This window comes from Procambarus clarkii, chromosome 46 (genome assembly GCF_040958095.1).
Source record: "Procambarus clarkii isolate CNS0578487 chromosome 46, FALCON_Pclarkii_2.0, whole genome shotgun sequence".
NCBI lineage: Eukaryota > Metazoa > Arthropoda > Malacostraca > Decapoda > Cambaridae > Procambarus > Procambarus clarkii.
Window position 1 is genome coordinate 16,819,720 of NC_091195.1, and position 15,992 is coordinate 16,835,711.

Consider the following 15,992-nt stretch of genomic DNA (forward strand, 5'->3'; position numbering starts at 1 on the left):
GGCTCTTCTTGTTTCTTGTCTCCACCAACACCTTCACTATGCCAATAAATAATTTATTTAGCGTTTCCCAACCCATAAATTTATGCAACCCATCCTCCTGAAATTATAATATTTATTGTAACTATTTGGTCCAACGTACCAATATGCGGTCCGGCTAATTACCACAAGCTTCACAAGCTTCCTGGCAATACGTTAGTAATGAATAAATATGATATATTTACTCATTATAATGTTGGTGCTGAATGTGCAACACGAAAAAACATAATTTTAATCTGAAAAAAAGTATCTTTTTATAAAGAAATTAGACGAAAAAAAAGAGCTGGTGACACCAAATCAAGTCGACGATCCAAGCGTCGGTTAGGTTAGGTTAGGTTAGGTCAGCCTAACCTAACATATCATATTTATTCATTACTAACGTATTGCCAGGAAGCTTGTGTAGCTTGTGGTAACTAGACGGACCCGGGGGGAAGAGGAACCAGGCGACGGGGGAAGAGGAACCAGGCGACGGGGGGAAGAGGAACCAGGCGACGGGGGAAGAGGAACCAGGCGACGGGGGGAAGAGGAACCAGGCGACGGGGGAAGAGGAACCAGGCGACGGGGGGAAGAGGAACCAGGCGACGGGGGGAAGAGGAACCAGGCGACGGGGGAAGAGGAACCAGGCGACGGGGGAAGAAGAACCAGGCGACGGGGGGAAGAGGAACCAGGCGACGGGGGGAAGAGGAACCAGGCGACGGGGGGAAGAGGAACCAGGCGACGGGGGGAAGAGGAACCAGGCGACGGGGGGAAGAGGAACCAGGCGACGGGGGAAGAGGAACCAGGCGACGGGGGGAAGAGGAACCAGGCGACGGGGGAAGAGGAACCAGGCGACGGGGGAAGAGGAACCAGGCGACGGGGGAAGAGGAACCAGGCGACGGGGGAAGAGGAACCAGGCGACGGGGGAAGAGGAACCAGGCGACGGGGGAAGAGGAACCAGGGGACGGGGGAAGAGGAACCAGGCGACGGGGGAAGAGGAACCAGGCGACGGGGGAAGAGGAACCAGGCGACGGGGGAAGAGGAACCAGGCGACGGGGGAAGAGGAACCAGGCGACGGGGGAAGAGGAACCAGGCGACGGGGGAAGAGGAACCAGGCGACGGGGGAAGAGGAACCAGGCGACGGGGGAAGAGGAACCAGGCGACGGGGGAAGAGGAACCAGGCGACGGGGGAAGAGGAACCAGGCGACGGGGGAAGAGGAACCAGGCGACGGGGGAAGAGGAACCAGGCGACGGGGGAAGAGGAACCAGGCGACGGGGGAAGAGGAACCAGGGGACGGGGGAAGAGGAACCTGGGGACGGGGGAAGAGGAACCTGGGGACGGGGGAAGAGGAACCAGGGGACGGGGGGGGGGAGGAATGGTTGTAACACAAGTCATGCCTCGTTTCTGTGAGTGTCTCGTGTTGTGTGGCTTACCAGCACTACCACAACTACCAGCAGCTCTATACCTGCACTACCACAACCACTACCGTTGATGCTCTCAATATATATTACCATAATCTGCTACCATCTTACACCATTAGTCTATGGTACCCCACGCCCACCACCACCCATGATACTTGACACTTATGTCAACTACCATCGCTACAGCCCCTCCACCACAACACTGGTGGTGGTGTCAACAAGTACCCACTACCACCCCCCACAACACTGGTGGTGGTGGTGGTGGTGTCAACATGTACCCACTACCACCCCCCACAACACTGGTGGTGGTGGTGTCAACATGTACCCACTACCACCCCCCACAACACTGGTGGTGGTGGTGGTGTCAACATGTACCCACTACCACCCCCCACAACACTGGTGGTGGTGGTGGTGGTGTCAACATGTACCCACTACCACCCCCCACAACACTGGTGGTGGTGGTGGTGGTGTCAACATGTACCCACTACCACCCCCCACAACACTGGTGGTGGTGGTGGTGTCAACATGTACCCACTACCACCCCCCACAACACTGGTGGTGGTGGTGGTGTCAACATGTACCCACTACCACCCCCCACAACACTGGTGGTGGTGGTGGTGTCAACATGTACCCACTACCACCCCCCACAACACTGGTGGTGGTGGTGTCAACATGTACCCACTACCACCCCCCACAACACTGGTGGTGGTGGTGTCAACATGTACCCACTACCACCCCCCACAACACTGGTGGTGGTGGTGGTGTCAACATGTACCCACTACCACCCCCCACAACACTGGTGGTGGTGGTGTCAACATGTACCCACTACCACCCCCCACAACACTGGTGGTGGTGGTGTCAACATGTACCCACTACCACCCCCCACAACACTGGTGGTGGTGGTGGTGTCAACATGTACCCACTACCACCCCCCACAACACTGGTGGTGGTGGTGGTGTCAACATGTACCCACTACCACCCCCCACAACACTGGTGGTGGTGGTGTCAACATGTACCCACTACCACCCCCCACAACACTGGTGGTGGTGGTGGTGTCAACATGTACCCACTACCACCCCCCCACAACACTGGTGGTGGTGGTGTCAACATGTACCCACTACCACCCCCCACAACACTGGTGGTGGTGGTGGTGTCAACATGTACCCACTACCACCCCTCACAACACTGGTGGTGGTGGTGGTGTCAACATGTACCCACTACCACCACCCACAACACTGGTGGTGGTGGTAATGTCAACATGTACCCACTACCACCCCCCACAACACTGGTGGTGGTGTCAACATGTACCCACTACCACCCCCCCACAACACTGGTGGTGGTGGTAGTGTCAACATGTACCCACTACCACCCCCCACAACACTGGTGGTGGTGGTAGTGTCAACATGTACCCACTACCACCCCCCACAACACTGGTGGTGGTGGTGGTGTCAACATGTACCCACTACCACCCCCCACAACACTGGTGGTGGTGGTGGTGTCAACATGTACCCACTACCACCCCCACAACACTGGTGGTGGTGGTGGTGTCAACATGTACCCACTACCACCCTCTACTACACTGGTGGTGGTGGTAGTGTCAACATGTACCCACTACCACCCCCTACAACACTGGTGGTGGTGGTAGTGTCAACATGTACCCACTACCGCCCCCCACAACACTGGTGGTAGTGGTAGTGTCAACAAGTACCCACTACCGCCCCCCACAACACTGGTGGTAGTGGTAGTGTCAACATGTACCCACTACCGCCCCCCACAACACTGGTGGTAGTGTCAACAAGTACCCACTACCGCCCCCCACAACACTGGTGGTAGTGTCAACAAGTACCCACTACCGCCCCCCACTACACAACTCGTCACCCCCCACAACACTGGTGGTAGTGTCAACAAGTACCCACTACCGCCCCCCACAACACTGGTGGTAGTGGTAGTGTCAACATGTACCCACTACCGCCCCCCACAACACTGGTGGTAGTGTCAACAAGTACCCACTACCGCCCCCCACTACATAACTCGTCACCCCCCACAACACTGGTGGTAGTGGTAGTGTCAACATGTACCCACTACCGCCCCCCACAACACTGGTGGTAGTGTCAACAAGTACCCACTACCGCCCCCCACAACACTGGTGGTAGTGTCAACAAGTACCCACTACCGCCCCCCACAACACTGGTGGTGGTGGTAGTGTCAACATGTACCCACTACCGCCCCCCACAACACTGGTGGTAGTGTCAACAAGTACCCACTACCGCCCCCCACTACACTGGTGGTGGTGGTAGTGTCAACATGTACCCACTACCGCCCCCCACAACACTGGTGGTAGTGGTAGTGTCAACAAGTACCCACTACCGCCCCCCACAACACTGGTGGTAGTGGTAGTGTCAACATGTACCCACTACCGCCCCCCACAACACTGGTGGTAGTGGTAGTGTCAACAAGTACCCACTACCGCCCCCCACAACACTGGTGGTGGTGGTAGTGTCAACATGTACCCACTACCGCCCCCCACAACACTGGTGGTAGTGTCAACAAGTACCCACTACCGCCCCCCACAACACTGGTGGTAGTGTCAACAAGTACCCACTACCGCCCCCCACTACACTGGTGGTGGTGGTAGTGTCAACATGTACCCACTACCGCCCCCCACAACACTGGTGGTAGTGTCAACAAGTACCCACTACCGCCCCCCACTACACAACTCGTCACCCCCCACAACACTGGTGGTGGTGGTAGTGTCAACAAGTACCCACTACCGCCCCCCACTACACTGGTGGTGGTGGTAGTGTCAACATGTACCCACTACCGCCCCCCACAACACTGGTGGTAGTGTCAACAAGTACCCACTACCGCCCCCCACTACACAACTCGTCACCCCCCACAACACAAACAAGTCAACAAGGCTGGGAGGAGCAAAAGGTAAAGGTATTCCAACTGTGTCAAGCTACTAACTAAAACAGCTGTTGCTGTAGGTGCTGCATTTCCCAGTCTCCGCCCCTCCCAATACACAATACACTCCCCCCTCCCCCCGTCCCACACACGCCACTTCCGCCCAATGTCTGTCTGCCGGAGACGTAGGTGTCGGTATATACAGTATTACACAACACAGTGTCTACTGTGGGGCCTGGGCCAGATTCACGAAAGCAGTTACGCAAGCACTTACGAACGTGTACATTTTTCCTCAATCTTTGACGGCTTTGGTTACATTTATTAAACAGTTTACAAGCGTGAAAACTTGCCAATCAACTGTTGTTATTGTTATAAACAGCCTCCTGGTGCTTCCGAGCTCATTAACTGTTTAATAATTGGAAACAAAGCCGCCAAAGATTGAGGAAAGATGTACAGGTTCGTAAGTACTTGCGTAACTGCTTTCATGAATCTGGCCCCATGAATCTGGCCCCAAGACCTTGTGTGTGGTTGGTGTAATGCAGTGTTTCCCGCACCTCTGTGCATGTTTGGCCTCTCTCATTGTCGGTCCGGTCGGGAGCCGGTCGGGAGCCGGTCGGCCGAGCGGACAGCACGCTGGACTTGTGATCCTGTGGTCCCGGGTTCGATCCCAGGCGCCAGCGAGAAACAATAGGCAGAGTTTCTTTCACCCTATGCCCCTATTACCTAGCAGTAAAATAGGTACCTGGGTGTTAGTCAGCTGTCACGGGCTGCTTCCTGGGGGTGGAGGCCTGGTCGAGGACCGGGCCGCGGGGACACTAAAGCCCCGAAATCATCTCAAGATAACCATTAGAGTGGGTAATCAACCGCGAGACAGAAAGGCCAATACAGGATGAAGGGAAAACTTCCTCCCTATAAGGACTAGAGAAAAAGACCAGAGTGGACATAACGGAACTCCAGAGGCTCATATAAACAGAGTAACGGCAGCTACATGCTCGACGCTTACAGAGTAACGGCAGCTACATGCTCGACGCTTACAGAGTAACGGCAGCTACATGCTCGACGCTTACAGAGTAACGGCAGCTACATGCTCGACACTTACAGAGTAACGGCAGCTACATGCTCGACGCTTACAGAGTAACGGCAGCTACATGCTCGACACTTACAGAGTAACGGCAGCTACATGCTCGACGCTTACAGAGTAACGGCAGCTACATGCTCGACACTTACAGAGTAACGGCAGCTACATGCTCGACGCTTACAGAGTAACGGCAGCTACATGCTCGACGCTTACAGAGTAACGGCAGCTACATGCTCGACGCTTACAGAGTAACGGCAGCTACATGCTCGACGCTTACAGAGTAACGGCAGCTACATGCTCGACGCTTACAGAGTAACGGCAGCTACATGCTCGACGCTTACAGAGTAACGGCAGCTACATGCTCGACGCTTACAGAGTAACGGCAGCTACATGCTCGACGCTTACAAAAATCAGAACATCTTTCAGAAATTTAAAGAGAAAAGTTTATATATCACTGTACACCGCCTATGTGAGGCAGTTTTAAGTGTATTCTGCCTCATCGTGGAGCCCCTAACACACAAAACCACAGGAAGCGCAAAAGGTTGCAGAAGTTAGCAACGAGACTCGTCTCAGAATTACGAGGGATTAGGTACGGAGAGAGAGAGTGATGGAGCCAAACCTGGGGCCAGATTCACGAAGCAGTTACGCGAGTACTTACGAACGTGTGCATCTTGCCTCAATCTTTGACGGCTTTATTTACATTTATTAAACAGTTTACAAGTATGAAAACTTCCCAATCAACTGTTCTTATTGTTATAAACATCCTCCTGGTGCTTCGGAGCTCATTAACTGTTTAATAATTGTAAACAAAGCCGTCAAAGATTGGGAAAAGATGGACAGGTTCGTAAGTGCTTGCGGAACTGCTTCGTGAATCTGGCCCCAGGAGGCTGCAGGTGGCGGGGGAGGGGGGTGGATGGGGACTCATCATACCTTGAGATTACCTTGAGGTGCTTCCGGGGCTTAGCGTCCCCGCGGCCCGGTCGTCGACCAGGCTTCCTGGTTGCCGGACTGACCAACCAGGCTGTTGGACGCGGCTGCTCGCAGCCTGACGTATGAGTCACAGCCTGGTTGATCAGGTATCCTTTGGAGGTGCTTATCCAGTTCTCTCTTGAACACTGTGAGGGGTCGGCCAGTTATGCCCCTTATGTGTCAACCCGTTCTCGCAAATTTAATAAGTCAATATTGACTTATTCGTTGCGTGCATAGGTGACATACTAAACATAATAGTTTCCCTTGAAAAGCTTCATAGAAAACACCGACCTTACCTAACCTACTTAGTATGTTAAAATAAGCATCTTATAGCTTCGTAATTACAATTGTTACTTAACCTATTATAGGTATAGGTTAGGTAATAATTGTAATTACGAAGCAATAAGATGCTTATCTTAACATACTAAGTAGGTTAGGTAAGGTCGGTGTTTTCTATGAAGCTTTTCAAGGGAAACTATTATGTTAAGTATGTCACCTATGCACATATTTAATAAGTCAATATTGACTTATTAAATTTGCGAGAACGGGTTGTATGTGTTGTGGAAGCGTGTTGAACAGTCTCGGACCTCTGATGTTGATAGAGTTCTCTCTCAGAGTACCAGTTGCACCTCTGTTTTTCAACGGGGGTATTCTGCACATCCTGCCATGTCTTCTGGTCTCATGTGATGTTATTTCTGTGTGCAGGTTTGGGACCAGCCCCTCTAATCTTTTCCACGTGTAAATTATTATGTACCTCTCCCGCCTGCGCTCAAGGGAGTACAGTTTTAGGCTCTTTAGTCGGTCCCAATAGTTTAGATGTTTTACTGAGTGGATTCTAGCATTAAAGGATCTCTGCACGCTCTCCAGGTCAGCAATTTCTCCAGCTTTGAAAGGTGCTGTCATTGTGCAGCAGTACTCTACTCTAGAGAGCACAAGCGTTTTGAAAAGTATCATCATCGGTATAGCATCTCTAGTGTGAAAAGTTCTTGTTATCCAACCTGTCATTTTTCTTGCAGTTGTGACGGCTACTTTATTGTGTTCTTTAAAGGTAAGGTCTTCCGACATGAGTACACCCAGATCCTTTACATTGCCTTTTCGTTCTGTTATGATTTGCCTGAGTTTTGTACGTGGTTTCCGTTTTTATATTTTCATTTTTTCCATAGCGCATGAGCTGGAACTTATCTTCGTTAAACACCATATTATTTTCTGTAGCCCATAGAAAGACCTGATCTACATCTGACTGGAGGTTCGCCGTGTCCTCTATGTTGCCTACTCTCATGAAGATCCTAGTGACATCTGCAAAGGATGATACAGTGCTATAGGTTGTGTTCTTGTCTATGTCCGAAATGAGGATGAGAAAAAGTACTGGAGCAAGCACAGTACCCTGGGGGACTGAGCTCTTCACGGTTGATGGGCTGGATTTTATTTTGTTGACTATTACACATTGGGTTCTGTTGGTCAGGAAATTGTAGATCCATCTGCCTATTTTTCCGGTAATTCCTTTTGAACGCATTTTATGTGCAATAACACCATGGTCACATTTATCAAAAGCTTTTGCGAAATCTGTGTAAATTACATCCGCATTATGTTTGTCTTCCATAGCATCTAATGCCATATCATAGTGGTCCAGCAACTGCGACAGGCAAGAGCGCCCTGTTCTGAAACCATGTTGTCCTGGGTTATGGAGTTGCTGTGATTCCATGTATTTTGTGATTTTACTTCTTAGCACTCTCTCAAAAATGTTTATGATGTGCGATGTTAGCGCTATCGGTCTGTAATTTTTTGCCTCTGCCTTATTTCCTCCTTTATGAAGTGGTGCTATCTCTGCTGTTTTTAGTATATCAGGAATAACGCCAGTATCTAGGCTTTGTCTCCACAGAATGTGGAGGGCCTGCGATAGTGGTTTTTTACAGTTCTTTATGAATATGGAGTTCCAAGAATCCGGGCCTGGTGCAGAGTGCATAGGCATACTGTTTATGGCTTCTTCAAAATCCAGTGGGGATAGGGTGACGTCTGATATATGATTTGATGTTGGTATCGTATCCATGAAAAATTCATTTGGGTTATCAATCTTTAGTGTGTTTAATGGCTCGCTGAAAACAGAGTCGTACTGCGTCCTCAGTAGCTCGCTCATTTCTTTTTTGTCATCGGTGAAAGTTCCATCTCCCTTTCGCAGGGGCCCGATACTAGATGTGGTTTTTGATCTTGATTTTGCATAGGAGAAAAAATATTTCGGATTTCTTTCTATTTCACTGATGGCCTTTTGCTCTCTTTGCCTCTCCTGGGTTTTGTATGATTCTTGTAGCTTCCGTTCAATTGTTTCTATTTCTCTACCTAACCTTCTTCGCCGTTCTTGAGATAGGGTGCGACTCTCAAGATGTTCCGCAATTCGTTTTCTTCGCCTATATAGGGAACGACGTTCCCGTTCCAATCTGCATCTCTTCCTCTTTTTTCTTAGAGGTATGCGGTATCATACACACGTGTAAAATACATAGGGACATTGACAAGGTAGAAAATAGAAAATGTTGTTTAAAAGTTTTCTTTTAGCCTAAGGGTAGTAAATGGCATGACCTAAAATAGCAGAGGCTAACTCAATTCACAACTTTAAAGCAGGTATGATAAGGCAATAGATCAGGAGTCATTGTATTAGATAACAATATAGTTAACTTCATAACTGGAATTGGCCGCGTTTTCTGTAAACGCTTATCAATGTCTAAACTGTTAAAGCTGAATTATAAACGTGGATGAAACGCGTACTAAAATGGTATATAAAAGTTGGTGAGAGTAACATGGGTACAGGAGGTTGGTTGGTGACTCAGGCTTAGGATGTGACAAGCCGCGGTCGTCCTGACGCAACTTCACACCTTTCTGATGACTACTACACCGCGTCATCAGCCATAATACATTCATCATTCATCATGAGGGCGTGTATGGCAGGGGTTACATCTGGCACAATAAGTCTGGCGACAACATGGCGAGCAGCAAGTGTGTTGACATATCCACCAGGCGTCCCAGCAGCCAGTAACAGCCCATCCCAACCTGTGGCAACTGACTGTTTGGGGGAAACATTGTATGTTGAGTTGTGCAATAAGTCATGCCTCTACTGCGTTGGTTCTTCTCTTGACCGTGAGGGTGTTATGGTGCCTCCACACACCAGACACAACTGTTTACAGTAGTGCCTCTACTGATACTAAAGGTTGAATACGAAGGTTGTGGAGTAGCAAGAATGGCTGTGGCAACCAGTCAACCCCACTACCCAACTTATCAATTGTGGCCTCCAGATAGAGTACTGACTCACGCCTCACTGGGCACACCTTTCCCTCCCACACCCCCCACATGCTGCTACACCCAACTATATGCACCATACTTTACCACATGCCTCCATCACGCCAGATATATATGCTAAACAATAGAGGATTTATATAATAAAAACTATAATTTTAGGCAACGTACAGAATGCGAACATTAGGAGCGTTAAATTATGACGTAGTAAGTACAAAGTTAGTATGCTGGGCACGGAGTTATATCTCACTCCCTCATACTTCTTCATACTTAAGCACTGTTAGCTAAGTTCATACACTTTGTAAATTTTCTTATGAATAACATGATTACCGGGTATTTATTATTATTATTATAGACGTTTACTACAGTAGTGAACATGCGGTTATGCGTGACTTAGACGAAGCGACAAGAGATGCTTGGATCCGTGTAACTTTTATTCTCAAATCATTTAGATATTCTCATACTCTACTCAAAATTTGTTAATGCAGATTTATAGACTAAGAATGCATATATGAGCAACCCGTCCTGGGAAAGGGCGATATTACATGGACTTACTGCTATCGCTTGAGCTATCCTGGGTAATAATCCCTGAGATACATCAGGCTAAGAGCAGAAGGTTAAGAGAGAAAACAATAATTAAGGTGGAAGCACGCCACCACACACCCATAAAATAATCAACTAGTGGCAGTTTGGCTCAACACTCCACTCTCACAGCTTTACACTCCTAGCTTTTATACCTCCTTAAGTGTATTCAATGTTCAATAAAACATAACAGTTCTCAAAGAATTATGAAGTGGTTGAGGTGAGGATAGACAGTGATGGAACCTGTGACGGGCCGCGGCCGCTGGCGGCCTCCCACCACAGCCTTGACCCACATTTACACCCACAACTTTTGTCTATATGATGCTTCTCTAAAATTAGCCTCAGCTTTACTAAACAAACTGGGAACATTCATTCTTACTATCAATTGCGAGCTTTAGCACGCAGGTTGCCCCTACGAGTGACAGTACCAAACAACGCTGTAAAACGTTATATTCAGTTAATATTTGTAAATATAAATATATTTCCTGTTACATAAATGCTCCTACCTGTCACCCTACATGTGACACAACTTGGGGTGAGGGACTCCTAACTGTCACCCTACATGTGACACAACTTGGGGTGAGGGACTCCTACCTGTCACCCTACATGTGACACAACTTGGGGTGAGGGACTCCTACCTGTCACCCTACATGTGACACAACTTGGGGTGAGGGACTCTTACCTGTCACCCTACATGTGACACAACTTGGGGTGAGGGACTCCTAACTGTCACCCTACATGTGACACAACTTGGGGTGAGGGACTCCTACCTGTCACCCTACATGTAGCACAACTTGGGGTGAGGGACTCCTAACTGTCACCCTACATGTAGCACAACTTGGGGTGAGGGACTCCTACCTGTCACCCTACATGTGACACAACTTGGGGTGAGGGACTCCTACCTGTCACCCTACATGTAGCACAACTTGGGGTGAGGGACTCCTAACTGTCACCCTACATGTAGCACAACTTGGGGTGAGGGACTCCTACCTGTCACCCTACATGTAGCACAACTTGGGGTGAGGGACTCCTAACTGTCACCCTACATGTAGCACAACTTGGGGTGAGGGACTCCTACCTGTCACCCTACATGTGACACAACTTGGGGTGAGGGACTCCTACCTGTCACCCTACATGTAGCACAACTTGGGGTGAGGGACTCCTACCTGTCACCCTACATGTAGCACAACTTGGGGTGAGGGACTCCTACCTGTCACCCTACATGTAGCACAACTTGGGGTGAGGGACTCCTACCTGTCACCCTACATGTGACACAACTTGGGGTGAAGTGCTCCTATACAAAATATAGCTGCTAGGTACTCCGTTACACTCCCACACTTGACACCACAGCTAGGTACAGAGCACACACCACCATAGTAACATGTACAACTCTACAGGCCTAGTTAGTATTTGAGACAAGTGCTGGTTACCATGAAGAGTAAGACAGTCTACAGTAATGTTAATATTTACCTTCTTACTGGATTATATCATCTAGTTTACATTTATTTTCACCCAGATACAGCTTACTGTACACAGTATGCATTGCATTATGATCCTGAAGAGAATGAGGAAGATGAAGCAGTCGAAAAACATGATTTCAGGAGAGGACACCAACTTAGAAAGTTCTTTAATGAATTTGATTGGGAAGACTTGCTGTTAGGCAAGGAAGTAAATGAGATGTATGTCAAGTTTTGAGAGATACTGTATATGATAAAGGTACAAAAAATCTATAGCAAAACCAAGATGCAGAACTAGGAAACAACTGGTTCAACTGAAATTGCGAGAAGGCCAGAGACCAAATGTCACAAAAATGGGATCAATATAGGAAGAAGTAAAACCCTCAAAGCTAACAACAATACAAAAAAGCAAAAAAAAACTACACAGCAGAGAAAAAAAGGCAGGATTTTTTTTAGAAAGGTATAGTGGACAAACGTAAAACAGAACCAGGCCTCTTCTATAAATTCATTCAAAGCAAATTACAGGTAAAGGATAAAATTCAGAGGTTGAAAATACGTAACAAATTCACAGAAAATGAAAAAAAAATTGTAAGACATATTAAACGAACAGTTCCAAAGTGTGTTGGTGCAAACTGAAATTTTCAGAGAACCTGACACAATAAGAATTCCAGAATACAACATAGAACACATAAAGGTGTCTTGAGACTAAGTGGAAAAAATGCTCAAGGAGCTAAGTAGGAACAAAGCAATTGGCCCAGATGGAGTTTCACCTCAGAGCAATTGACAGGGTGGACAGAGACAAACTATTTAGCATGGGTGGTACACAAACAAGGGGACACAGGTGGAAATTGAATAACCAAATAAGCCACAGAGACATTAGAAAGAATTTTTTCAATGTCAGAGTAGTTAATAAATGGAATACATTAGGCAATGATGTGGTGGAGGCTGACTCCAGACAATTTCAAATGTAGGTATGATAGAGCCCAATAGGCTCAGGAATCTGTACACCAAGAGAGATTGACAGTTGAGAGCACCTGAGCTCAGCATTCCATTTCAATCGATTTTTCAGGCATCTCTGCATACAGGAGTACTATCAGATATATGGAAAAAGGCTAACAGAGTTCCAATCAACAATAGTGGTAGCAGGGAAGACCCCCTTAATTATAGACCTGTATCATTAACAAGAGGAGAAATCAAAATATTGGAAAAATAATTAAAATCAAATGGGTAGGACACCTGGAGAAAAATTATATAACAAGAGACACAATATGATTTTCCCAGGCAAAGATTTTCTCATTGATAAATCATGTTAATGTGATTGCTTTGTGCAATGAGAATATTAATATCGGCAGATGAATAATAAGAGCAGTCAAATGTCTGGATTGCGTAACCCAGAACAACCAGAATTAGAAATAGAAAACAATACTGTACTTATCATCATCCGTCTAATACTGCACTGGTCACACTAGCAAGATGACACCCACCAAATTTGGAGCAGTTTAAAACTTCATGGTTCTTAAGAGATCATGTGGTCAGGGTAGACTAAAATTATTGGTTACCATACGAAGTTACTGATATTTATGAGCTAAATAACAGCAATACTATACAGTACACTGCACTGTACCTGTACTGTTAAATTCATTGGAAAATATTTCATATGAATTGAAAATGGAGTCTGTGTTCTGTAAAATGGCACTACAGTACATTGAACTATAATTGTTGACCAGACCACACACTAGAAGGTGAAGGGACGACGACATTTCGGTCCGTCCTGGACCATTCTCAAGTCGATTGTGAGAATGGTCCAACTTGAGAATGGTCCAGGACGGACCGAAACGTCGTCGTCCCTTCACCTTCTAGTGTGTGGTCTGGTCAACATACTTTAGCCACGTTATTGTGACTCATCGCCCGAACTATAATTAATAAAACTGTAAATGATTAATTTTGTCAGCAGCCAGTTTACATACACATTTGGCTTATATCAAGGTTCCTCCCCAAGGTCAAATTATGCCCCCCCCCCCCCCAGGATGTAACCCCACAACTAGCAGAGTAACTCCCTGGTACCTACTTACTGCTAGGAGAATAGGGGCATTAGGCGATAGAAAATGCAACCAACTATTTCCACCCAGGATTCGAACACAGAATTCTCGATTTTGAGACAAGAAGGAATCTGACTGTACTATTGTATCGGGATCCTATGTACATATAATACAGAAAATGGCAGTTTAATAATTCAACACAAGCCAAGAGTCCAGGTCTCGTGTTGCCGGCATCAGTACAACAAGATTTATCACCTACAGTACTGTATTTGTAAGAAAATTTTGCCAGTATAACCATGTACATTATGGCCTATAGTATTCCTCTTTTTAATAATATTTGGCAACATTTCTAGAATAACATAATAAATATACCTGGTAAATATCAGGTAAATACCTGGTTCATGGATGTTTGGCCTAACAGGTGTTCGGTTAAAAAAAACTATGTGAACAGACCGAACCTAACCTAGCCTAAAGTAGCCTAACCTATCTTAGCCTAACACAGCCAGCCCTATCTTGAGGTTATCTTGAGATGATTTCGGGGCTTTAGTGTCCCCGCGGCCCGGTCCTCGACCAGGCCTCTACCCCCAGGAAGCAGCCCATGACAGCTGACTAACACCCAGGTACCTATTTTACTGCTAGGTAACAGGGGCATAGGGTGAAAGAAACTCTGCCCATTGTTTCTCGCCGGCGCCTGGGATCGAACCCAGGACCACAGGATCACAAGTCCAGCGTGCTGTCCGCTCGGCCGACAGGCTCTCCCCTAAGTTAATATTCAAAATTAAAATTCAAATGTTAATTCAGGTAGAGTACATACATACAAGAGGTTATACAAAAATTGATAGATTTAAAGATAAGAGCTAGTAATATAGCCTAACATTACACGTATACTTTATACAATTTTGATAATCGGACAACGAGCTTCGTCGAACATTCTTTTGTAGGACTGGAGCACACACCCGCTGCACACACTCGTACCACAAGTGTCACAATGTTGAGCTACAAGTGTGTAGGTGTTGTTGAGTGTGTGTGAAGTGGGAGTGTCGTTCATGGTTGTGTTAGAGCGACGACACACTCACCTGAGTGGTCGTGGCTGCCTCCAGTCTTGCCCACACCTGTCCACACCTGCCAGGACTCACACACCTTCACTCAACACACATGGTATATACTGCCACTATCTCCACAACGTTACCAGGGACCAGGAAACGTCACCAGGGACCAGGAAACGTCACCAGGGACCAGGAAACGTCACCAGGGACCAGGAAACGTCACCAGGGACCAGGAAACGTCACCAGGGACCAGGAGACGTCACCAGGGACCAGGAAACGTCACCAGGGATCAGGAAACGTCACCAGGGACCAGGAAACGTCACCAGGGACCAGGAAACGTCACCAGGGACCAGGAAACGTCACCAGGGACCAGGAAACGTCACCAGGGACCAGGAAACGTCACCAGGGACCAGGAAACGTCACCAGGGACCAGGAAACGTCACCAGGGACCAGGAAACGTCACCAGGGACCAGGAAACGTCACCAGGGACCAGGAAACGTCACCAGGGACCAGGAAACGTCACCAGAGACCAGGAAACGTCACCAGGGACCAGGAAACGTCACCAGGGACCAAGAAACATCACCAGAGACCAGGAAACGTCACCAGGGACCAGGAGACGTCACCAGGGACCAGGAAACGTCACCAGGGACCAGGAGACGTCACCAGGGACCAGTAAACATCACCAGAGAACGAATCAAGTTCCTATACGTCGGTAACGTACCAAGGGAACAAGTAACGTCACTAGACGGCTGGTAGCGTGACCAGGGAGGGAGTAACGTCCCTAGGGGCGTCTAGGGTGAGGCAGGAAGGGGTAGAAGTGCCTGTAGAAGGGGAGGGTGCCAGGGGGCGTCCCTCTGGGTGCTGTGTTTACAAGAGACTGACTAGGAGGGCGGGGGCCTCCATGGCTGCCACATGCCGCCACCACAATCATCTTATTATCTTATTTTATTGATTTATATACAATGAGGTACATTGGGGGTTGTAGGAATACATAGAATATTACAGTAATTACACTCCTGTAAAGCCACTAGGACGCGTAGCGTTTCGGGCAGGTCCTTTTAACGGAATTATTCATCTAACAGAATAATCTTAGCACTCATCACCATCATCACTATATACACCTCTATGTACACTTTACTACTTTCCTTTCTATAATCTTTATCATCATATACTTGTGGTAGTGTGGTGGGCCGCCCACCAC

General features: G+C 47.7%; 2 protein-coding genes across 7 annotated transcripts in view; both read right to left on the reverse strand.

Moving 5' to 3' along the window:
• LOC123749959 (TBC1 domain family member 10A-like) overlaps positions 1–15,674 on the reverse strand; it is a 47,293-nt gene extending 31,619 nt beyond the window's left edge. The window contains exons 1-2 of one of the 6 annotated variants that reach the window (XM_069301725.1): positions 15,513–15,674; positions 14,822–14,867 (exon numbers count right to left, since the gene is read on the reverse strand). The gene's annotated coding sequence lies outside the window, so the exon portion shown is untranslated. Of the gene's footprint in view, positions 98–4,340; positions 4,357–4,401; positions 4,459–14,821; positions 15,110–15,512 lie in introns of those variants that run through there. The other 5 variants (XM_069301723.1, XM_069301720.1, XM_069301722.1 and 2 more) reach the window with 5 other exon arrangements.
• LOC138350547 (formin-2-like) lies at positions 383–1,408 on the reverse strand. Its single transcript, XM_069301557.1, has one exon. It carries the CDS (start codon positions 1,406–1,408, stop codon positions 383–385), a length of 1,026 nt encoding a protein of 341 aa, XP_069157658.1.
• Positions 15,675–15,992: the final 318 nt, after the last annotated feature.